The 25,628-nt window shown below is 51.7% G+C and overlaps 1 protein-coding gene across 3 annotated transcripts in view; it reads left to right on the plus strand.

Annotated features, from left to right (window-relative positions):
• Positions 1 to 25,628, plus strand: part of LOC147116894 (uncharacterized) — a 272,147-nt gene that overhangs the window by 55,798 nt on the left and 190,721 nt on the right. For all 3 annotated transcript variants that reach the window (XM_085987337.1, XM_085987336.1, XM_085987338.1), the window contains exons 8-9: positions 5,017 to 5,085; positions 12,019 to 12,066. In XM_085987337.1, the coding sequence (XP_085843463.1) occupies positions 5,017 to 5,085; positions 12,019 to 12,066 (117 nt within the window). The remainder of the gene's footprint in view (positions 1 to 5,016; positions 5,086 to 12,018; positions 12,067 to 25,628) is intronic.

A 25,628-nucleotide genomic window follows, 5' to 3' on the forward strand; every position in this document is an offset into this window, starting at 1 on the left:
TCTACACAGGAGACCTTACCCTCCGAGGGTATTCAAGGAGCAGTTCTCATACCTTCATTTGTCTGAGGAGCAGTGTTTCCACAGGCCGCGCTTCAGCAAGGAGGTGGTCACTGAGCTCTGCCACCTGCTGCAACCAGATCTGCAACCTCAACTCAGGATCAGGACGTCTCTGTCGGTGGCAGTGAAGGTGACAGTGGCTCTGGATTTTTATGCCAGCGGCTCCTTTCCTGTCTACTGGGACATTGCGAATATCTCCCAGTTCACTGTCCATTGTTGTATCTGGGAGGTGACAAATGCCCTGTATAAAAGGAGACACGAGTACATCTCTTTCCCCATAACCCGGGGCAAGCAGCGCGAAGACGCATGTGGCTTTGCGAGGATAGCGGGCTTCCTCATGGTGCAGTGCGCCATTGACTGCACGCATGTGGCATTGCGGGCACCATATGAAAATGCAGAGGTATTCTGAAACCGCAAGGGCTACCACTCCTTAAATGTGCAGTTGGTCTGTAACCACACACAGCTCATACTCGCCGTCAATGCCCGCTATCCTGGCAGCAGCCACGATGCTTTCATCCTGTGCCAGACTGGTGTGCCAGACGTTTTCCAGGCACTGCATCACCCAAGTGGATGGCTCCTCGGGGACAAGGGTTATCCACCCTGCACCTGGCTGATGACACCGCTTCGTAACCCCAACACCCCTGCTGAGCTGCGGTATAATGAGAGCCATAGCGCCACCAGGAACATAATTGAGCAGACGATCGGCGTGCTGAAGCAACGGTTCCACTGTCTGGACCACTCAGGAGGAGCCCTGCAGTACTCTCCTGAGCGAGTCTCCCTGTTCATAGTTGTGTGCTGCATGCTTCACAACCTCACAATCCTGAGGACCCAGCCAATGCCACCAGGGATTGGTGCACCACCTGAGGAGGAGGAGGAGGAGGAGGAGGATGAGGAGGAGGATCAGCAGCACCAACGTGGGAGGGAGGTGCACAATGTTGCCAGTGTAAGGACCGTCCGTGAACGGCTGATAAGAAGCCGCTTCTAGGCCCTTACTGAGAAGATGGTTTCTGGCATGGAGAACAACATGGAAAGCAACCCGCAACACCTATTGCCAGCCATAGGCGGAATGATTCAAAAGATCAAAAATGTAAATTTTGAATAAAAAAACTTACTTATTTTACCAACTCTGTGTGTGTCCTTTATTCAGGACAAACAATTAGAAACTAACACAACAAATCATGAACTAACAGAACTCGTTATGGAGATAAACGGCAAAACAGTAAGCAAATGTAATCACACGAACATCGACCTTTACCACAAACATTCCCACCACTTATTTAGACCTCCTACTGTTGGGCCTTCGAGGGTGATCTCCATCCCCTGCGCAATTCCCCCCTTCCCACCCTACTGCTCCTCTGTAATGGGGCCCCAGTGGCTGCAGCAAGGCTGGTGGAAGGCTGTTGACTGTCAGATCCAGAGACTGCAGATGCTCTTGAAGGACGCCCTCGACCAGCTCTGGGCCTGGAGGGCCCGGCTGCAGACTGCACCAACTCTGCATGGACGGCAGCAGTCTGGGCTGGCTGTGTTGCAGGCCGTGGCAAGTGCAATGGGGAAGTGCCAGTGGTGGGAGCAGGAATGCTGTCATCCTGAGAGAGGACAGCACCTTCCTGCTCGACCGACATACTGGCACTCCCACGGGGCAGTACCTCAGCAACTGGAGCAATCTGCTCGAGCACAGATTGCTGGCCTGCTGCAGTACTGTGAGATCCCTGAGGGACTGTGGGCGACCCAGCGAGGATGGCAGCAGTCAGTGCTTGCGTGACATCAATCTGAGACTGTATGAGAGCAGTCTGAGACTGGATGGCACCAGCCAATGACTGAATTGAAGCACTAAGCCGTTGTGTGGCGTCGGCCTGTGGTGCAGCGGACTGCTCCACACTCCTAGCCAGTCCATCCATGCTTTCGGGCACCTTTGCACCCATAAGCTCAATGTGCATGCTCAAGGCCTGGCTATTCATGGCCACGATGACGCGGTCCTCATCCGAGTTCTGTGCAGCAGGACTCGTTTGCCTACTCACCCTCCGGGGAGCTGGCCCCCGAGCTTCCCTACCCCCATGGCGTTGCTGCAACCCGCTGGGTCCAGGAGCTTCGCCCTCATCAGACCCTACCCCACTGCTCCCCTCCAGGGAAGGTGTGGTCCCAGTGTCGGAAATGGCCTACCTCAGGAGACGCAGGCGGTGAGGCTCCGGCTTTCTCTTCCTCCTCGTCTGGGGCGTCGTGCCACTGGCAGGTTAAGGGACAGGCTAGTCAGCTGGTGGTTCACTATCTGAAAGCAGGGAGGTACAATAGTGGCTTTAGCATGAGGAGGACAGCTGGGCAGTAAGGGAGCAAGGACTGGAGACAGTAAGTTGGATTGAAAGTGTGAAAGGCTGGTGTTGTAAGGGGCAAGTGGAATGAGAGAGGAGAGAAGGCTGATGAACATACCATTGCTGTCCCCAAGGGGGTCGACCTCTCCAGTGGCCACGACATCTATGACCTGGCTGGCAACGATCCTGTGCACTCTCGCCTCCAAATCTGTCAGTGGGTGTAGGTCAGCCGGTCCTCCTCCCATGCGTTGCTGCTCCTGCCTGTTATGAGAGAGCTTGGCCTGCAAGAAAAAGGACGGTGTCTGAGTGAGTGTGCAGCCATGTGCTTGCCTGATGTGCCTCCCATAGTTGAATGGCCCTTATTGTATGCAGCCATGTGCTTGCCTGATGTGCCTCCCATAGTTGAATAGCCCTTATTGTATGCAGCCTTGTGTTTGCCTGATGTGCCTCCCATAGTTGAAAGGCCCTTAATGTATGCAAGGTGTGCAATGTGCATGTGTCTTTTATGAGATGGCCATAGGTCTTGAAAGATCGCTGTGCATGTGGGATTTTAAACCCTCTGGCCACAGAGTGAAGTTGAGATGGAGAGATGTAGAGGTATTGAAAAGCATCCACTCACCCTGACCACCCGAGTGAGGTCGTTGAACTTCTTCCTACATTGAGCGTGACTCCTCGGCACCAGGCTCCTTGAGGAGATGTGCTGAGCCACCTTCCTCCACACTCTTCGGTACTCCAGGGGCAATGGCCTCCTGCCACTTTGGGTACAGCACTGCCGGTCACTGCTCGACAGCGCCAACCAGAACCACCAAGGCCTGGTCGCTAAAGTGCTGAGCTCTCTCCCTGGGCCTATCCATCACTCCTCTCAGCACAATGGTGGTAGGTCTTTCCAGCACCAGAGTCAATGCTACAATGAGAAGGGTGTGTCTGGCTCGCAAGATGGTCCCTCCCCTTTAAGAACTGGCCGGCGCCAGTCTGTCTGGGTTCCATTGCTAACTGACATCACCTGAGCTTCGGTAGCGCCTCGCTCCTTGACGTTAGCGGCATAAGAGAGGTGTGCAGCGCCTGATTTAGCGCTCAAATCAGCTCCAGGGGCGATAGAGGCGAATTTTGTAGTCGGAGGTGATAATTAGCGCAAGGAGCTAAACTTTGCGCCCGGCCGATATTAGCGCCTCAAAATGGGCAATACCGAATTTTTCCCCCATAGAGTACAAAAGCAAGGAAGTTATGCTAAACCTTTATAAATTACTGGTTAGGCCTCAGCTCAGCTGGAGTATTGAGATCGATTCTGGGCACCACACTTTAGGAAGGATGTCAAGGCCTTGGGAGAGGGTGCAGAAAGAAATTTACCACAATGGTACCAGGGATGAGGGACTTCAGTTATGTGGAGCGACAGGAGAATCAAGGGATGTGAGGATAGGGCAGGAAAGTGAAGTTGAGGTCAAAGATCAGCCATGATCTGATTGAATGGTGGAGCAGGCTCCAGGGGATATATTGCCTACTCCTGCTCCAAATTCTTATGTTCTTAAGCTGGTGTTGTTCTCCTTAGAGCACAGAAGGTTAAGAGGAGATTTGAGAGATGTGTTCAAAATCATGAATGGTTTTGATAGAGTAAATACAGTTTTGGTCTCCTTATCTAAGGAAGGATATACTTGCCTTGGAGGCAGTGCAACGAAGGTTCACTAGATTGTGAATCTTTGGAATTCTCTGCCCTAGAGTGGTGCGGATGCTGAGTCTTTGAGTAAATTCAGGGCTGAGCTAGATAGATTTTTGAACTCATGGGGAATCAAGGGATATGGAGATCAGGCGGGAAAGTGGAGCTGAGGTTGATGATCAGCCATCATCTTATTGAATGGCGGAGCAGGGTCGAGGGGCCGTATGGCCTACTCCTGCTCATATTTCTTATGTTCTTAAATAAGGAAATACTGTTTCAGTGGCAGAAGGGTCGGTGACCAGATTGGCAAAAGACCTAGAGGCGACATGAGGAAACATTTTTTTACGCAGCGAGTTGTTGTGATCTGGAATGCACTGCCTGAAAGGGCGATGGAAGCAGATTGAATATTAACTTTCAAAAGGGAGTTGGATAAATACTTGAAGGGAAAAAATTAGCAGGGCTATGGGGAAAGGGCAGAGAAGTGGGACTAATTGGATTCTTCTACCAAAGAGCCAGCTTAGGCACGATGGGCCTCCTTTTGTGCAGTATGATCTGTGATTCTATGACAAAAATAAGAGGTTTTGAATTGAAAGACATTTAAGGAATCCTTTCCGATTCATGCTCATAAACACAAAGTTTTGTCTGTTGTGGGGCATAGCTAGAATTTGAGTTGACCCGAAGCTTCAGGCTTTTAGTTTGTCAAGAAAGTACCCACATCAACACCTCTTGTAATCATCCGATCCTCAATTCAGGCAGCAGCACTGGAGGCTGCGAGCAGCAAGGGCGATTGGAGGAGTCTTGGTTGTGTCAAATGGGGCCCAGGTTCCTGTAGACATCCAATTCTTTGAGTATCTTCAAACCATATTCTCTTCTACTGTCTACAAATGACAAACAATAATAGCTCGTTCCCTATTACAAGATTCACATTTTGATAGCACTACTCAGCGTTTAGGGTTTTTTATGTGCAAGGCATGTTCTGAATATTTTTTATTCCCTATGTAGCTGACTTTGGAAATATTTCCGCATTATTCAGTGCAGATTCACCAGAAGACGTTGATGACTCCAGTCCAGGTAACTTGGCCTTAATACTGATGAGGTAACCTAAATGATGTCTTTATAAGAGTGACAGAATGACTAGGGATAAGAAAAGTTTTCAGTTGACTATGTTCCAAAAATGTGGTTCGAAGGTGGCAGACCATTGATGTTCCAAAGTGCTGTGCCACAGGGCACCAGCACGTTGGTCCTCATCTATATCATAGAATAGAATCATAGAATGGTTACAGCACGGAAGAAAGCCATTCGGCCCATCGAGCCCGTGCCAGCTCTCTGCAAGAGCACCTCGGCTAGTCCCACTCCCCCGCCCTTTCCCTGTAGCCCAGCAAATGTTTTTCTTTCAGGTACTTATCCAGCTCCCTTTTGAAAGCAACGATTGAATCTGCCTCCACCACCCTTTCAGGCAGTGCATTCCAGATCCTAACCACTCGCTGAGTAAAAAATGTTTTTTCTTATGTCGTCTTTGGTCCTTTTGCCAATCACCTTAAATCTGTGTCCTCTGGTTCTCGACCCTTCCGCCAATGGGAACAATTTCTCTCTATCTACTCTGTCTAGACCCCTCATGATTTTGAACACCTCTTTCAAATCTCCTCTCAATCTTCTCTGCTCTAAGGAGAGCAACCCCAGCTTTTCCAGTCTATCCACGTAATTGAAGTCCTTCATCCCTGGAATCATTCTTGTAAACCTTTACTGCACCCTCTCTAAGGCCTTCACATCCTTCCTAAAGTGTGGTGCCCAGAATTGGACACAATACTCCAGTTGAGGCTGAACCAGTGTTTTATTCAGGTTCATCATAATTTCCACGCTTTTGTACTCTATGCCTCTATTCATGAAGCCCAGGATCCCGTAAGCTTTTTTAACCGCTTTCTCAACCTGCCCTGCCACCTTCAACGATTTGTGCACATATACCCCCAGGTCTCTCTGTTCATGCACCCCCTTCAGGATTGTACCCTTTAGTTTATATTTCTTCTCCTCATTCTTTCTACCAAAATGTATCACTTCACACTTTTCTGTATTAAATTTCATCTGCCACGTATCCGCCCATTCCACCAGCCTGTCTATGTCTTCTTGAAGTCTATCTCTATCCTCCTCACTGTTCTCTATACTTCCAAGTTTTGTGTCATCTGCAAATTTTGAAATTGTGCCCTGTACACCCACATCCAACTCATTACTATATAACAAGAAAAGCAGTAGTCCTAGTACTGACCCCTGGGGAACACCAAAAAACAACCGTTCACTACAGGAAACTTTCTGATATCCGGCACTGACGGGACCGAGCTGGTGCTGTACCATCAAAACTGCCGTACAAACCAGCTCTAATGTTAAAACATACGGAGCTTTTCAGCTCCGTGTGAATCAACAAACCCTGTTGCTCAGCAACAGCTTCAAAACAGTCGGCCGCAGCTTAAAAGTGTCTCTGTAGCTAAGCAACAGCTTCAACTAGACCTTGCAGAGCCTGACTGGGGAAAAAAAAAGCAACGAGAAGTAAAAAAACTTATAGGAAACGGCTCCTGAATTTTGCTAGAGCTTTCCGGACATTTAACCTCTGGTTAAATGAAAGTTTCCTGTACTACTCTCCGTTTTCTGTCACTTAGCTAATTTCGTATCCATGCTGCCACTGTCCCCTCCATCCCATGGGCTTCAACTTTGCTGGCAAGCCTATTATGTGGCACTTTTTTGAAAGCCTTTTGGAAATCCATGTACACTACGTCAACTGCATTACCCTCATCAACCCTCTCTGTTACCTCATCAAAAAACTCAATCAAGTTGGTTAAACATGATTTGCCTTTAACAAATCTGTGCTGGTTTCCTTAATTAATCCATACTTGTTCAAGTGACTGCTAATTTTGTCCCAGATTATTGTTTCTAAAAGCTTCTGCACTACCGAAGTTAAACTGACTGGCCTGTAGTTGCTGGGTTTATCTTTACACCCTATTTTGAACAAGGGTGTAACATTTGCAATTCTCCAGTCCTCTTGCACCACCCCTGTTTCTAAGGAGGATTGGAAGATTATGGCCAGTACCTCTGCAATTTCCTTCTTCACTTCCCTCAGCATCCTAGGATGCAACCCATCCGGTCTTGGTGACTCATCTACTTTAAGTACAGCAAGCCTTTCTAGGACCTCGTCTTTATCAATTCTTATCCCATCCAGTATCTCCTCTACCTCCTCCTTTACTATGTCTATGGCAGCATTCTCTTCCTTGGTGAAGACAGATGCAAAGTACTCATTTAGTACCTCAGCCATACACTCTGCCTCCATCCATAGGTCTCCTTTTTGGTCCCGAATCAGCCCCCACCCCCCACCCCCCCACCGCCTCCCTCTTACTTCCCGTTTACTATTTATATGCCTACAGAAGACTTATGGATTACCTTTTATGTTATCTGCCATTCTATTCCCATACCCTCTCTTTGCCCCTCTTATTTTCTTTTTCACTTCTCCTTTCACTTCTCCTCTGAACTTTCTATATTTAGCCTGATTCTCAGATGTATTCTCAACCTGACAACTGTCATACGCGTTCTTTACAGGAAGATCTAGGCATTAATAGAAACCTGGCTGCAAAGTGGACAATAATGGAAAATAAATGTATTAGGATATAGGAGCATAGAAACAGGAGTAGGCCATTTAGACCCTTGAGCCTGTTCCGCCATTCGATGAGATCATGGCTAATCTGTGATCTAACTCCATATATCTGCCTTTGGGCCATATCCCTGAATACCTTTGGTTAACAAAAAGCTATCAAGCTCGGATTTAAAATTAACAATTGATCTAGCATCAATTGCCGTTTGCGGAAGAGAGTTCCAAACTTCTACCACCCTTTGTGTGTAGAAGTGTTTCCTAATTTCCTAGGTTCCTATGTTCCTAACGCCCCAGACTGCTCCATAACCATCCCTTGGTATGCCCTGTCCCACCAACAGGACAGACCCAGCAGAGGTGGCAGCACTGTGGTATACAGTCGGGATGGTCTTCAACATTGACTCCTGACCCCATAAAATCTCATGGCATCAGGTCAAACATGGGCTGATTACCACCTACCGCCCTCCTTCAGCCAATGAATCAGTTCTCCATATTGAACATCACTTGGAAGAGTCACTGAGGGTAGCAAGGACACAGAATGTATTCTGGGAGGGGGACTTCAATGTCCATCATCAAGAGTGGCTCGATAGCACCACTACTGATCGAGCTGGCCAAGTCCTGAAGGACAGAGCTGCCAGACTGGGCCTGCGGCAGGAGGTGAGAGAACCAACCTGACCTTGTCCTCACCAATCTACCTGTCGCAGATGCATCTGTCGCTGACAGTATTGGTAGAAGTGACCACCGCAAAGTCCCTGTGGAGATAAAGTCCCATCTTCACACTGAGGACACCCTCTGCAGTTGTGTGGCACTACCACTATGCTAAATGGGATAGATTCAGAACCGATATAGCAGCTCAAAACTGGGCATCCATGAAGCCATGTGGACCATCATTAGCAGCAGAATTATATTCCACCACAATTTGTAATCTCATGGCCTGGCATATCCCTCGCGCTACCATTACGATCAGGCCAGGTGACCAACCTTGGTTCAATTGGGAGTGTAGAAGAGCATGCCTGGAGCAGCCTGGTGCCAACCTGGTGAAGCTGCAATACAGGACTTCATTTTAATACTAAATAGCGGAAGCAGCATGCTATAGACGGAGTCAAGTGATCCCACAACCAACGGATCAGATCAAAACTCTGCAGTCCTGTCACATCCAGTCGTGAATAGTGGTGGACAATTAAACAACTAACAGGAGGAGGAGGCTCCATGAACATCCCCATCCTCAATGATGGTGGAGACCAGCACATGAGTGCAAAGGGCTAGGCTGAAAAGTTTGCAACCATCTTCAGCCAGAAGTGCTGAGTGGATGATCCAACTCGGCCGCCTCCTAGGTTCCCACCATCACAGAAGCCAGTCTTCAGCCAATTCAAATCACACCACCTGACTAAGCACACTGGATACAGCAAACAGACAACATCCTGGCTGTAGTGCTGAAGACTTGTGCTCCAGAACTAGCCACACCTCCAGCCAAGCTGTTCCAGTACAGGTAGAACACTGACATCACCCGACAAAGTAGAAAATTGCCATGGTATGTCCTGTCCACAAAAAGCAGGACAAATCCAATCCGGTCAATTACTGCCCCATCAGCCTATTCTCAATCATTAGCCAAGTGATTGAAGGTGTCATCGACAGTGCTATCAAGCAGCACTTACCCACCAATAACCTGATCACCAATGTTAAATTTGGGTTCTGCCAGGACCACTGGGCACCAGACCTCATTACAGCCAGGGTCCAAACATGAATAAAAGAGCTGAATTGCAGAGGTGAGGTGAGCATGACTGTCCTTGACATCAAGGCTGCATTTGACGGAGTGTGGCACCAAGGAATCCTAGTAAAATTGAAGTCAATGTGGATCAGCAGGAAAACACTCCACTGGCTGGAGTCATACCTAGCACAAAGGAAGATGGTTGTAGTTGTAGGTTGTGGTTGTAGGAGACCAATCATCTCAGCCCTGGGACAATGCTGCAGGTGTTCTTCAAGGCAGTATCCTAGGCCCAACCATCTTTAGCTGCTTCATCAATGGCCTTCCCTTCATCATAAGGTCAGAAGTGGGGATGTTCACTGATGATTGCACAATGTTCAGTTCCATTCATAATTTCTTAGACACTGAAGCAGTACATGCACGAATTCAGCAAGACCGGGACAACATCAAGGTTTGGGCTAATAAGTAGCAAGTAATATTCGCGCTACACAAGAGCTAGACTATGACCATCTCCAAAAAGGGAAAGTCAAACCACCTCCCCTTGACATTCATTGGCATTACTGTTGTTGAATTCCCACCATCAACATCCTGAGCATCACCATTGACTAGAACCATAACTGGACTAGCCACATAAATACTGTGACTACAAGACTCACCTCTTGACTCCCCAAAGCCTTTCCACCACCTACACGGCACAAAACAGGGGTGTGATGGAATATTTTCCACTTGCCTGGATGACTGTAGCTCCAACAGCACTCAAGAAGCTCGACATCATCCAGGACAAAGCAGCCCGCTTGATCAGTACCCCATCCACCATCTTAAACATTCACTCCCTCCACCACCAGTGCACCGTGGCTGCAGTGTGTACCATCTACAAGATGCACTACAGCAACTCACCAAGGCTTCTTCAGCAGCATCTCCCAAATCCGCAACCTCAACCACCTAGAAGGACAAGGGCAGCAGCCGCATAGGAAAACCACCACCTTCAAGTTGCCCTCCAAGTCACACACCATCCCGACGTGGAAATATATCGCCATTTCTTCAACGGCACTTGATCAAAATCCTGGAGATCCCTACCTAACAGCACTGTGGCAGCAGTTCAAGAAGGCAGCTCACCACCACCTTCTCAAGGGCAATTAGGGATGGGCAATAAATGCTGGCCTTGCCAGCGACGCCCACGTCCCGTGAATGAATAAATGAAAAATAAAAAAACCTGCACCAGCAGTGCTGATCAGGAATGTAAGGTGGCCACCTGAAACCTGCAGGCCCAGCGAACATTTTACCTTGAAAAATGGGTATAGAGTTAAATTTCTTCCCCATTGTAAATTGATGGCACACAGGCACAACCTGGATCAGATGTCCAAACTGTGGACCATCCTGTCTGTCAGTAAGTGACTATACATCCTGCTGCTGTGTGCACGTTCAAGTCCAGTTTCTTTACTGAGAGCTACTAACCTCCACTGAAAACCGAATAGATATTTAGGGGGAATAATTTGGTTGATTAGCGCCTCCCGTTAGCGCCCTAAGAGGGGGCTAACGGGGCGCAAAGCAACTAGCGCCAGGGCGCAGCGATGTTTGCGTCGCTCGCGAAATTGACCAGACATTTTGCGGCGGCACTAAACACTACCACCATGATCTCCTGCGCCCGCAGATTGTGACGTCAGTCGAGCGTGCAACACCCCGGTAGCGCCCCGGACCGGATATTGAGTGGCGCCCCCTGCCTTTCCGCCTGCCGCTAGCAATGACAGGTAGAGGGGAACGTTTTGCAGTCAGGAAGGGACTGGGGGAGCGCTATTTAAAGGCGGCCGCTTCCTGCCTTTTTTTGTCAGCGACATTTTTGCATCACGCATTCTGAGAGAGAGAGAGACTTCTGGAGAGATTCAACGCTGTGTGAAGGAGCTTTGGGTACTGAGCAGCACTTTGCAGGTTCATTATGATTTGACCTTGCATTGATTTAGAAGAGACTATGGGAGCTGCACTCTGAGCTCTTTCTCTGGGCCTCTCCATTGTTCTTTCCAGCAGAATTGATGTACAGGTCTCTCCAGGCTGAGATTCAAGGCTACAATGAGCAGGGTGTAGCTGGAGAGCAAGATTGACCCTCCCTTTTAAGAACTGGCCGGCGCCAGTGTGTCTGTGTTCCATTGCTAACTGACATCACATGAGTTTCGCCAGCGCTCTGAGATAATGCCTTGCTCCTTGGCATTAGCGCCTTAAGAGAGATGTGTAGCATTGATTTAGCGCTCAAATCACTTCCGGGGCGATAGAAGCCAAGTTTGCAGTCGGAGGTGATAATTAGCGGCAGGCGCTAAACTTTGTGCCCGGCTGATCATTGCGCCCCAAACGGGACGATACCGAATTTCTCCCCCTAAGTATACTCATCTCTAATAAGCCCAGGTTGGAACATTGTAGACCATAATAACATAAGAAATAGGAGCAGGAGTAGGTTGTACGACCTCTCGATCCTGCTCTGCCATTCCATATCATGGCTGATATTCTACCTCAACACCACTTTCCCACCCTATGCCCATATCCACAGAATTGAGAGTGAGTCACATCTGGACTCTAATCAAATTATGAGGTACATTTACTGTTAATGAGCAGCCAACCGCATTCAGCACTTTCACTGATGTATAATGTGAGCACTAAGACCTTCTTCTTTCTTTACTGGCAGAATATGAAATGACCGCAGATTCGCTTGACATACCACAGTCTACATGCCGTAAGTACACTTATAGATAGTCTTAAATTGAAAGACATTTAGGTTTGTTTCAGAAAAAACCGTTGGAAGGAGTTCGAGCATTGGTGATCCAACACTCTTGTGGGTCTGAACAGTAACTTGTCCACAATTCAGGATATTCGCAGCTTCACAGCTTGGTTAGCCCATCATGGTCAATGGAGGCCAGGCTCTACCGCTTGGTTAATGCTAAACCACAGAAACCAAAAGGTCACAGGGTCTATACTGGGTAGGTACTGAGTCAGTTGGCCTGTGAATTGGGAGGAGTGCTTAAAAGGATGGAGGGTCTCAGTGAACTGAGGGGATTTGGAGGGGGGAGCAAATCTCTGATTTGACTTGATTTGCATTTTTTAATATAGCACCTTTGATGACCTCAGGACATCCCATAGAACTTTATAGCCAATGAAATACTTTTGAAGTGTAGTCACTGTTGTAATGTAGGCAATACGGCAGCCAATTCGCATACAGCAAGCTCCCACAAACAGCAATGTGACAATTACCACAACTGTTGTAGTGTTGTTGGTTGCAGGATAAATATTGGCCAGGACACCGGGGAGAACTCCCTTGCTCTTCTTCAAAATAGACTGAGGCTCTTTTCTCCGGAAAAGAGAAGACTGAGTGGGGACCTGATAGAGGTCTTTAAAATTATGAAGGGGTTCGATAGGGTAGACATAGAGAAGATGTTTCTACTTGTGGGGCAGTCCAAAACTCGGGGCCATAAATAAAGATAGTCACTAATAAATCCAATAAGGAATTCAGGAGAAATTTCTTTACTCAGAGAGTGGTGAGAATGTAGAACTCGCTACGAGATGGAGTAGTTGAGGCGAATAGCACAGATGCACATAAGGGGAAAGTAGATAAGTGCTTGAGGAAGAAAGGAATAGGATATGCAGATAAGGTGAGAAGAAGGCTCATGTGCAGCATAAACAGTTGTAGGATCTGCAAAATTGGACTTTGTATTAATATGGGTCAAATGGCAGAAGAGGCCATGATTTTAAAGACTGTTTTAAAAGAAGCCCAGAAAAAGGGGCATACAAAATGGCCACCATACCATGTGATCAGCTTATTGGGACACTTTAAAATGGTTCCTGCGCAACCTCAGACAGATTTGTGGATTCAACCCACAGTAAGTTCTGGAAGCCGTTTCTGAGAAAACGAAACCAGACCCACACGTATGCCTATGGATTAGATGCAGATCTAGTCAAGATCGGCCTGGAGACAGAGGCCATCAAAATGTTGCCCCAGACAAAAGGGGACAATTTCATATTCATGAGAACAGCACCCAGGACTAGATAACGAGATCAGCAGGACATTCAAAACAATGGAGGTAATTCCTGTGGTGTATGTGCCTTTAAGAGCCCCTAATGTGATGAAATATGCCATTCATCAGGCACTCTGTATTCTCTGTGTTTGATTGTGCCTGTGACTGTGACAAGCAGGGGAGTTTAGTTTCAGTTTAATTTCCTTACCTGTATTGTATTGTGTGTAGGGCTCCGCCCATACCTGGCCCCTACTTAAGCAGGCCCCAGCGTGTCTCACAGGCAGTACAGCAGATCTCTGGATGAGAGACACTTCTCCACTGTGTATTACTTTCTGAGTTAATAAAAGCCTTGCTTTGCTCCGTTAACGTTGAGTCTTGGATTCATTGAGGCACATCACCTGTGTACTGTAATGCCGGTAGTGGCCACTCGGGCTATATAAGCCTGTATAGTGTCTTGTATCATTTAGTTCACCTCCAGACTTTGTTCAGTAAACACCTGTAAAGCCAACTCCTGCATTCCGTGTCTCCATTAACACACGGATACAACAGTGGCGACGAATTGGAAACGGACTTACCTGCAATTCGGCAGCACCTCAAGGAGATCGATTCCTCAGACGAAAGTCGAAGAAAAAAAAAGGAAAAAACTGTGGTTTCACCAGCTAGCCGGGCTGGTGGCAGGGACTGCAATAATCCTTCCTGGGCGGCGGGCTGGGGTTCGATCGGCTGTCTCTGCAGCGGGGCCGAGCAGCGAAGGCGGAGGCAAACAGAGACGGAGGGTGGAGCACTCGGGAGACGGCCAGCGCTGCAAAGCAGGTCGGCGTTCGGACCAAGCAGAGGGAGGGAAAAGTCCCAGAGAGTCCGACGGGAACGAGTCTCCAACTATTAAAAATATCTGTATAAATAAAAACCGCGGAGAACAGCGTTGTCAGCAGCGGCAGCGGCGGGAAAGTGCGGGAGGCGCCATTTTTTCTCGGCAGGGAAGAAAGGAAAGCGCGGGAGGCGCCATTTTTTTTCAGGATGCCTAAGACTGGCAATATTACTGCTTTTGATAGTGATGTAGAGGATTGGACCACATATGTGGAAAGAGTGGAGGTATATTGCACAGCGAATGAAATAGAGGATGATAAAAAGGCATCGGTACTTCTAAACCTAATGAGCGCAAGGACATACGGGCTGTTACGAAACTTAATCACTCCAACCAAACCGATGGACAAGAATTTTAAGGAGATTGTTGATACCCTACAGGTGTGAGGGTGCCAGTCAGTTCCTTTTGTAGCCTCTAGATGGCACCTTCACTTGTTTGTTCCTCTTTTTAAAGAACCAAATAATATCAACAATAAAACTGTAAATAAACCGTTAAAAACTTCAACTAAACCCTTGGAAATCAAATTAAAATTTGGTTCTCCAGCCCAATTATGCACTCCAGTGCCCGCGGCGCCCACCGGTCACGGAAGTGATCGAGCGCGCCGGCAGACACCGCGTGCTCCATCTCCAGGGCCACCCGGGCGCGAACATAGCCGCGGAAGAGAGGGAGGCAATCCGGCCGGACGACCCCCTCGACCGCCCGCTGCCTGGACCAATTAATGACTTTCTTAGCCAGGCCCAGGAGCAGACCCACGAGGAGGTCCTCCAACCTGCCCGCTCCCCTCCGCACCGGGTGACCGTAGATCAAGAGCGTGGGACTGAAGTGCAGCCAAAACTTGAGGAGCAGCCCCTTCAAATAATGAAAGAGGGGCTGCAACCTCTCACACTCAATGTATACATGGAACACGGACTCTTCCAGACCGCAGAATAAACAGGCGGTCTGGGAGTCCGTGAACCTACTTAAGAACCTATTGCACGGGACTGCCCTGTGCAACACCCTCCAGGCCAAGTCCCCAATAGAACAAGGGAGGACTCCCGCATAGAGAGCCCCCCATTGGGGACCTCCGCCTCCGTCGGAAGGCAAAACGGCACGCCACGGCATGTCCGTACGGCAGGCGAAGATGACAAAGTGGAAGGTGTGCAGGAGCAGCCCGTACAGGAAACCCCTCCGTGCGGAATGAAAAGGCACGAAGGGTATTTCCTCGATGCAGCTCAAGTTGTGAGGCGCCGGTTCCCGAGGGGGTGTACGGGGCTGGGCGCCGACAAGGAATTCCATCCGAACGGGGGAAAGCTCAGACGGGATCGCCCCACACGCTTGAGCCGCCTCGATACGCCTAGTGGTGCCGGGGGGCACGATCGCCTTTATCGACTCGATGGCATCGGCCGCGAACCGGACGTTGACCCAAGACATGCGCCTTGCCAACTCCTCCGGCGCCATCCAGCCCGCTCCTCCGCCATCGAGCAGGTCCCCGACTCGAGTCACCTTGCCAGACACAGCTCTGCGCTCCGCCAGCCGCCCGAACCTGCGGACGCGGAGGTGCGGATTCCTGAACAGTGGCTCCCGAAGGACAGCCACCATTCCTGTCGGAGGAGAGCTCCGCCTGGAGGCGACTACGTTCCAAACCCATAGCAGTTCCTGGTAGAAGACAGGCAGCCCCCGCATGCTGGCATGCGTATCACCCACTTTCACAAACAGGAGCTGCGTGTCATAATTGAGGCCGCGCAGCTGGCGGAAAAAATACGTCGCCAGCGCACACCATCTTGGAGGAATCTCAACGTACAGGTATCTCTGCAGCGTCTGAAGACGGAAAGTCGCAGCCTGGGTGCGAAGGCACACCAGCGCCTGACCGCCCTCCCTAAGCGGGAGACTCAGAATCGCGGCAGCGACCCAGTGCATCCTGTTGTCCCAGAAGAAGTCGACGAGCTTCTTCTGTATCTTGGCGACAAACGCAGGGGGAGGGATCAGAGTAACCAACTGGTACCACAACATGGCGGCCACCAGTTGGTTTATGACCAACGCCCGACCCCTGTAGGACAACACTCGGAGCAATCCTGTCCAGCGTCCTAAGCGAGCGGTGACTTTGGCCTCCAACTCGTGCCAGTTCGCCGGCCAGGCGTCCTCGGCAGGGCTGAGGTAGACTCCCAAGTAGAGGAGGTGCGTGGTGCTCCAGGCGAAAGGCCTGAACTCCTCCGGCAGGGAGTCCACCCGCCACTGACCCACCAGGAGTCCGGAACATTTCTCCCAGTTGATCCTGGCGGAGGATGCGTCCGAGTAAATCTGCTGGCATTCCCGCATCCTCCGCAAGTCAACGGGATCCGTGACCATGAGGAGCACGTCATCGGCGTAAGCCGAGAGGACCACCTCCACGCCCGGCCCTTGCAGAGCCAGTCCCGCCAACCTCTTCCGCAAGAGGCGCAGGAAAGGCTCTACGCAAATGGCATATAACTGGCTGGACATGGGGCATCCCTGACGCACCCCCCTCCCGAAGCGAAGGGGTGCCGTCAAGGACCCGTTAACCTTAATCAGACACTCTGCGGCAGCGTACAGAAGTCGGATCCGGGCGACAGCCTGCGTCCCAAACCCGAAAGCGCGCAGAGTCCCGAAGAGATACTCGTGATCCACCCTGTCGAACGCCTTCTCCTGATCCAGGGAAAGGAAGGCGACCGACAGACCAGCCCTCTGGGAATGGTGGACCAGGTCCCGGACCAGATGGACGTTGTCATGGATAGACCGGCCCGGGACCGTGTAGGACTGGTCGGGGTGGTTCATGTGGGCCAGCACGACGCCAAGGCGAGCAGACATGGCCCTGGCAAAAATTTTGTAGTCCGTGCTGAGGAGGGAGACTGGGCGCCAGTTCTTAAGGAGGCGGAGATCGCCCTTCTTAGGCAGCAGGACAATCACCGCCCTGCGCCAAGAAAGGGGCATCTCCCCGGTCGCCAAACTTTCCCCCAGGACCCGCACGTAGTCGCCCCCCAAGACGTCCCAGAACGCCCTGTGGAACTCCACGGTCAGCCCGTCCAGCCCCGGGGACTTTCCCCTGGAGAGCTGGCGGAGGGCGCCGGTCAGCTCCTCCAGAATCAGAGGAGCGTTCAATTTATCGGCGTCCTCCAGGCCGACCTTTGGCAGGTCCTCCCACAAAACTCTGCGCGCATCCTCGCTGGACGGACCCGGAGAGAACAGAGCCCCGTAATAAGCGCGGGTCTCCGCACGGATTCCCTCCGGATCCGAGACCAGAGATCCGTCGTCGGCCAGCAGCCCCAAGAGCTGCTTACGGACCCCCCGTCTTTTTTCCAGTGAGTAGAAGAAGGGGGAGCCGCGGTCCAGGTCCCGCAGGAACTGGATCCGCGACCTCACGTACGCGCCTCGGGACCCGACAAGCTGCAGGTCCTTCAGCACGCCCTTCTTCTCTTCGTACACCTTCCGCAGGGCCGGGTCCTCGACGACTTGACCGAGACGGGATTCCAGGTCGAGCACCTCCTTCTCCAACCGCCCGACCCGGGCCTCCCGCCTCTTGGTCGACCCCCTCGCATACTCCTGACAGAAGAGACGGACGTGAGCCTTGCCCACGTCCCACCATAGCCTCAAGGAGGGGAAGCCCCCCCGCTTCCTTCTCCAGCCGGCCCAGAACCGACTAAACGAATCCCGGAACCGTGCGTCCTCCAGCAGCAGGTTGTTAAAGTGCCAATACGCGGACCCCCCCGTGCGCGCAGCGGAACGAGCTCCGCCCACACCAGGTGGTGGTCCGTGCACGGCACCGGCCGCATGGAAGCCGCCGGAACGCAGGAGACGTATGCCCGGGAAATGTAGAGGCGGTCGATTCTGGACGCTCCTCTCCCAGACCTCACGCAAGTGAAGGCGCTGGAGTCGGGATGGAGATTTCGCCAGACGTCCACCAAGTCGAGGGACCCGACCAGGTCCCTCAACTTCTCCATCGCCGCCGGGCATGGCAGGGTGCCCGTGCGGTCCCTTGCCTCGAGGGTACAATTAAAATCCCCCCCGAGGATGACGCACTCGCCCCCGTCGATGGAGCCCAGAAGAGTGGACACTTCTTCGAAGAAGCGCGCTTGCTGCGCACCGGCCCCAGGGGTGTACACGTTCACTAGATGGAGCGGCACGCCCCCCAGGCGAACAGTGACCTGGAGCAAGCGGCCCGGCACAAGCTCCTTGACCCCCAAGATCTCCGGCTGAAAATGCGGGGCCAGCAAGATAGCCACCCCACTGGAAGCACTGGAGAGGTGACTCATGCTGACCCCTCCTTGCCACTCCAGGAGCCACGTGGCCTCGTCTCCCGGAATGGTGTGGGTTTCTTGCAGGAAGCACACCGCATACTTCCCGTCCCGAAGGACCGAAAAGTTATTAAATCTGCGGCTAGCTTCCCTGCTGCCGTTGATGTTGAGGCTGGCTATGGTTATCTTCATTTCAGAAGCATAATTTACCCTCTACTTAAGACTAACGGGGGAAGGGAGAGGGCGGCCGCTGGTCAACCGCCACTCCCTTAGCAGCCCAGTGAGGAACGACCGGAGCTGACGCACGGCCACGTCCGCGCCCGTGGTTCTGACGGCGGCGCGGGCCGACCCGATGAGCAGCGCCAGTCCCGACCATCTTTCGAGGGCCAGCCGGGTCCTGTGACGACCCTGGCATGTAGCCACAAAGTCCCGGAGTTCCCCGATGGAAATGAGGTGGGTCCCGGCGAGGGGCGCGAGGTCATCCATCGCCTGATCGGCGATGGATTCCCAGTCGTCCTCCGCCCCCTCCACCGAGTCCCCGTCCTCCTCCGGGGGGTCGCCACCGGCGGCCGACCCGTCCGTCACGCAATGCGCAGTGAACGGCTCGGCTGCGACGGCCGGCCGCGCCTCCGCCCGGATCCCACCCCCAGGATCGGTGGTGGAGGATTCCTCCCTGGGCTCCTCTAGGGGCGCCGGGCCAGAAGACGGCGGCGGTTCGGAGCCCCCCTCCACCCCAGGCGCCGGAACGACCGGAGAGACCGGAGTATATGTAAAACCGAGCTCCTCCAAGTCGCCCGGCGCCGGAGACACAGACAGAGGGCCAGCCTCTACCGCGCCACCGGCCTCCGACCCAGCAGAAGGGGTATTTGTTGCGAAATCCTCAACGAGGTCGAGCAGCACCTGGGAAATGTCCGGGCCGCTTTGGGCGAGCTCATTTTCCGCGAGCTCGCCCGACCCAGACTCCAGGCCGCCCGACTCGTCGAGGGGTAACGCCACCGAAAGGGGATCGATTATGTCCGCGGGTTGTTCCACGACCCCCCCCACGGGCAGGGTCTCGTCCCCATCCCCGGGAGGCACGAGCTGGACAGACACCTCTGCCTCAGCCTCCCTAGGGACAGGCGACCCCTGCCGATCGCCCACGATGGTGACAGCGGTGGGGAGGGGCGCAGCACCCGCGGCAGGCGACGACTCCCCCTGTCCGGAGGGACCTTCCTCCTCCTGGTCCTCCTCCTCGTCCTGGGGGTCGCGCCTTCTTTTTAGAGCGGAGGGATAGTGGGAGAACTCCATTTCCGCAGGGGCCTCCCCCGCTCCCTCCGGTGGAGCAGGTTTGTCGGGTCCCCCGGGCCCGAGCCCGGCTGCAGGTTTTGATGCTCCCGCCTCGGCGGTCGCGGCCACAGGCTCGGGCATGGTGTCCCCCCCCGCTCTCGCCCTCCCTGATCAACTCGGCGATGCTTTCGGGTGACAGGGGCGCCAAGTCCAGGGGCACGCCCTCCCTGGGGCACGCCCTCCCTGGGGGGGCCCACCCACCCCACGGTGTTTATTTTTCCGCGCCCTCTTCCCGACCGGACGCACTTCCTCCCCCTCGCCGGAGGCCTGGATGGCATCGACCTCCGACGACGACCGCACCTCGGTAGTATTTGTTTGGGGGGGGGCACGGCCAGACCCGGGGGGAGGAGCGGCGGCGGCGCCAGCCTCGGCCACGCCAGACGACCTGGCGGCCTTGGAGGCGGGGCAGTTTTTTCGTATATGCCCCACCTCCTTGCAGGCGTGGCACCGCACGCCGTCCGTCATCCAGAAGATGCGGTGAAGGGTCCCCTCGTGGAGGACCGAAAAAACCCCGTCGGTCTCCCCCTCCCGCGCCAGCTGAACGAAGGCCTGGCGCCGGAAGGAGAAGACATGGCGAAGGCTGGCTTCCCGGAATCCGAGCGGGATCGGCGTGATCCCCAACCTCACCTCCCCAAGTTGGAGCAAGTGGGGGAGGAGGAGCTCACTCGAGATGTAGGGTGGGACGTTTGATAATACGACCCTCTGCGCGGTGGCCTCTAGAGGGTCCACCGGCAGGAAGATCCCGCCCACGGTGAGCCCCTTGGTGATGGCCAGGGCCACCGCCCGCTCCGACTCCAGGAAGAACACAGCCTTCCCGTACATTTTCGAGGCGGTGAGTATGGCTGGAGGACCGACAACCCCAGCCATGGCCTTCACGCACGCCTCAATCGTCATGTTGGGGTGGGTGTAGCTCTTCACCCCAAGCTTCTTTGTTATAAGTCGGAACGGCGACGGGGCAGCAGCAGAAGCGGGAGCAGCCGTGGCTTTGGCCGTCGCTGCCGCATAGGTCATTGCCGGCCCCGTCACCGCCGAAGATGTGCAAGCCATAATGGGGTGGTTCTTTAAAGAGCTACACACACCCCAAGTCGCAGGCCCTACGGTGTTAATGGCCTTGGTAAGGTAAAAAAAAGTCTTCCCTTGAGCAGAGGGAGTTTAAAGTAACTGGCCCGCCTCTCCCCTTGATGGAATTAATTGGGAGAGGGGCCTTCCTTCCCTCTGCTCAAGTGGCAATTAATAGATTTAAAAGGAGGTGCAAAGAGAGAGGGGGGTGGGAAGGAGGGGGGCCGCAAAGGCAGGGTCCCCACTCAAGGTGGTATTTGGTGGGTGGGTGTCGGCAGGGTGCACTCCCCGATGGAAAAACAAAGTCTTATGCAGATGGTCTTCGGGCAGGGGGAGAAGATGTCTTCGCCTGGGTAGGCTGGAGAAAGCCCAGGCTCAGCCCCACACCAGGTCTTCTCAATGTAAGGGAAAAAAGCTTCACCTGGGCAGCTCCAGCCGACCCAGGCCAGGCTTTCCGGCCCGTCTTCTTTCCTCCCCCCACCTAGAAAACAAAGTCTTTAGGGGAATGCACAAAAGACACCCACCTGCAGATGTTGAAGGATGCAGCTCCTCCCCTCCTTCCAAGTTGGAGCTGAGTGGTGTTCCTCTCCCCTCTCTCCCTCTCCTGGACTGGAGGCCAATTTGGGGAGGCAGTGATGGAAGGCCTCTCCAGTTGTAATGCTAGCCTCCTCTGTCCTCTCCTCCTCTCTCCCCAGGCACCTCGGTAGATGAAGATGGTTGAAGTTGGTTGATGGTAGGTTGCTGGTAGTGGTGGCCTGGGGTCTCTCCTTCCCCTCCACTCCCAGGCCAAGGCGACCACACACTCTCCACTCAGCAGCTCAGCTGCAGCACAACCTGCTCCTCAGAGTGCAAGGTCTGGAATGGGGTCCTGTGAGGGTGCCAGTCAGTTCCTTCTGTAACCTCTAGATGGCACCTTCACTTGTTTGTTTCCTTTGTTAATTGTTTCTAGCCCTTTGTTAATTGTTCCTAGCCTCCTGTGTTAATTCTTAACGGCCTGTTAGCTGTTCATGGGTTTCACCTGGTTTTCTTGGTATATAAGTTCTGTGGTTGCTTTCCTCTCTGCTCAGTCCTAACCGAGTCCTAACCGGGGACTAGCCTTTGCTCTGTGGCTGCTGGCTTTGACTAGCTGGCTGCCATGGTTCTTGAGCTCTGTATTTAAGATGTATCTAAGTCTGTGTTCTTGTTGTTCTTAGTCTTGATAAGGTGCTGGCTGGACAAGCGTGTTCCCATGTTGGCGCTTGTCTTGAGCTCTGTATTGATAAGCCTTTACCCCTGTGGTAGCCCCTTGTGATAGCTTGTCTCAAGTCTCGTCTCAGCAAGCTGGTTGCGCTTGTGGTAAGCTTATCCCAGCTCAGTATGGACAAGTAGGTTGCCTCATGGAAGCTGTCCTGAGTTCCTATCTTGACTAGCCGTTTTGTAACTTGTCTCGAGTTCTTATGTATGTTGTTGTGTTCCTTGTATGAATCTAGTTATGTGTGAATCTAGTAAAGTTCAAACAAAGTACTGTATATTTGCCTCTCGCCTCGTTTCTGCACTTGGGTCCAGAACCTACCTTGCCCAGAGAGCACGGCCCCGTATCTACACGGCCCCGTGGCTCCCCACCCCGTCACAACAGGAGCACTTAAACCCAACACCGCTGCTGATAGCGGAACGATTCAAATTCTTCAGGAGGAATCAACACAAAAATGAAAGTAACGCTGATTACCTCACCGAATTAAGGAAGTTGTCAATGCACTGCCAATTCGGGGCAGGACTGGCAGATTCTCTTCGAGACAAATTCGTCTGCGGTCTCCTAAGTGAAGGAACACAGAAAAGGCTACTTTCTGAGAAAGATTTAACACTGGACAAGGCTTTCAGTATAGCTGTATCATACGAAGCAGCTGCAGAGATACAGCAAAAGCCACAGGACTTCGGCACCCATGAAATGACACAGGGTTTCGAGAGATGTTATCGCTGCGGCAGATCTACCCATGACCAGAGGGACTGCTGGTTCAAGGACAAAGCATGCAGGCAATGCGGAAAGATGGGACACATTGCACATGTATGCCGATCTGGAAACAAAAAATCCACTGACAGAAAAAAAAATCAATAAGGAAAAGTACAGAAAGGTACAAATGATGATGGACAGTAGCTCCGAAGACCAGAAGAGCGATAGCGACTCCGGAAACAAGAGACTAAGCTGTCTCAAATTACATAATGTAATTGCCAAAGAAGATTACCAGACCATTTGGGTTACCCTCACGATAGCGGGGTCCCCAGTTAAAATGGAGCTAGATACAGGATCAGCTCTGACCGTCATAAGTCGACGGGATTACGAGCGGCTATTTCCGCATATACCTTTGAAAGACACATCCATTATCTTGAAAACATATACGGGGCAGAAAGTATACCCCAGAGGGAAAATAAGGGTGCCTGTTGTATACAACGGCAAGGAAATACAGAAGTTGTATTTATACGTTCTGCAAGATGGTGGTCCACCGCTGTTGGGACGTGAATGGATCAGGAAGATACGTTTAGACTGACACTCCATTCAGGCACTGACGGTGACCAGTAAGCAAAAAAAATGATGATGACGTCATACCTGAACGATTAAAAGACATCTTGGCCAACGCCAAAGAAGTGTTTCAACAGGAACTAGGAACCTTGAAAGGCGTCACCGCCTCAATAAAAGTGGAAGATGCGGCAATTCCCAAGTTTATTAAGGCAAGGCCGGTGCCATACGCAATTCGTCCAGCAGTCGAGGCAGAGCTGGAGAATTTGGAAAAGGCAAGATAGATTGGAGCGAGTGAGCAACACCCATCGTCCCGGTCATGAAGAAAACATTGAAATGATAAATCTGAAGAACAGAGAAAAATTCGCATCTGTGGGAACTTCAAGGTGACTGTAAACCCGGTCCTTCACACAGTACAGTATCCTCTTCCGAGGATAGAAGATATTTTTGCCTCACTATCCGGAGGGAAACGTTTCACCAAAATTGACTTGGCACAGGCATATCTACAGATGGAGGTTGAGGAGGCCTCTAAAAAGTATCTCACGATAAACACACACAAAGGCCTGTACCAGTACAATCGACTGGTTTTTGGAGTAGCATCAGCTCCAGCTATCTGGCAAAGAGCTATGGAGCAAGTCCTGCAAGGGATTCCGGGGACTCAATGCTACCTAGACGACATCCTTGTAACAGGAGAAAACGACAACGAGCACCTTGCCAATTTGGAGCAGGTGCTCACTAGGCTGAGAGAACGGGGCCTACGAGCAAATCGCCCCAAGTGCGAATTTTTCCAGAAACAAATATCATATTGTGGCCACATAATTAACGAAGAAGGGTTGCATAAGTCACCTGAAAAAATTGAAGCGGTCATAAAAGCCCCAGCACCTGAAAATGTCTCACAATTAAGGTCGTTCCTGGGATTGATAAATTACTATCATAAATTTTTACTGAACTTGTCAACTGTTCTGCACCCTCTTAACGAACTGCTACAAACGGGAGTAATTTGGAAATGGAGCGAAGACTGTAAACGTGCCTTCCATAAATGCAAAGGCTTGATCACGTCCAAGGAAGTTTTGGCTCATTACAACCCATCACTGCCAATCAGACTGGCGTGAGATGCATCCCCTTACGGCGTAGGAGCGGTATTATCGCATAGATTCCCTGATGGCTCGGAGCGGCCGATAGCTTTTGCGTCACGCTCATTGAACTCAGCTGAGCGTAACTATGTCCAGATCGACAGGAAGCACTCAGCCTGATATGGGGAGTGAAGAAATTCAACCATTACCTACACGAACAAAAATTTACCTTGTTGACTGACCATCAACCCCTCGTCTCCCTATTCAACCCTAAAAAGGGCGTTCCCATTATGACAGCGCAAAGGCTACAGAGGTGGTCCCTTTTCCTAGGGGCACACCAATATGACATAGAATACAAAGGATCAAAACAGCATGGAAATGCTGACGGTTTATCGCGTCTACCGTTGCCAACGGTAGAAGAGGCACCTACAGTGGACCCAGTGGAGATGTTCCACTCGACCATAGTGGAATGTCTACCAGTAACAAATTCTACCATTGAAAAGGAAACAAGAAATGACCCGACTCTCTCACGAGTCTACGATTTAACGGTGAAGGGATGGCCAGCACATGGCGAACCACTGTTGCCAGCATTCTCGCAAAGAAGAGAACAGCTGTCAGTGTGCCGAGGAACCTTGATGTGTGGATCCAGAGTGGTGATTCCACCCAAACTCCAGGATAAAGTGCTAAAGGAGCTTCACGAGGGGCATCTGGGTGGAGTGAAAATGAAGAACCTAGCCAGAGCGTTTGTGTGGTGGCCAGGTATCGATGGAAACATCGAAGAAATGACCAAGGGCTGTCTAGGAAGCCAGAAGGTCCAAAACGCCCCACCACAAGCCCCTCTACATCCATGGGCGTGGCCCTCATCTCCATGGCAAAGGGTACACATCGACTTTGCTGGTCCATTTATGGACTCAATGTTCTTAATCGCGGTTGATGCATACTCCAAGTGGCCGGAGGTAATAAAGATGTCCTCCACCACCACGGAAAAAACCATCACAGTATTAAGGACCATATTTGCCAGGAATGGGCTGCCTGAACAGATCTGTTCTGATAATGGACTGCAATTTGTGTCCGAAGAATTCAGGAAGTTCTTAAGAAACAATGGAGTTAAGCGCTACACGTCCGCCCCATACCATCCCGCCACCAATGGATTGGCTGAAAGGTTTGTCCAGACCTTCAAGAAGGCCATAAAGGCCATGGGTAATGAAGACATAAAAATACAGCATAAGGTAGATAACTTCTTGTT

The sequence above is a fragment of the Somniosus microcephalus genome, chromosome 5 (genome assembly GCF_052327205.1).
Source record: "Somniosus microcephalus isolate GS21.2 chromosome 5, FLI_Smic_1.0, whole genome shotgun sequence".
Lineage (NCBI taxonomy): Eukaryota > Metazoa > Chordata > Chondrichthyes > Squaliformes > Somniosidae > Somniosus > Somniosus microcephalus.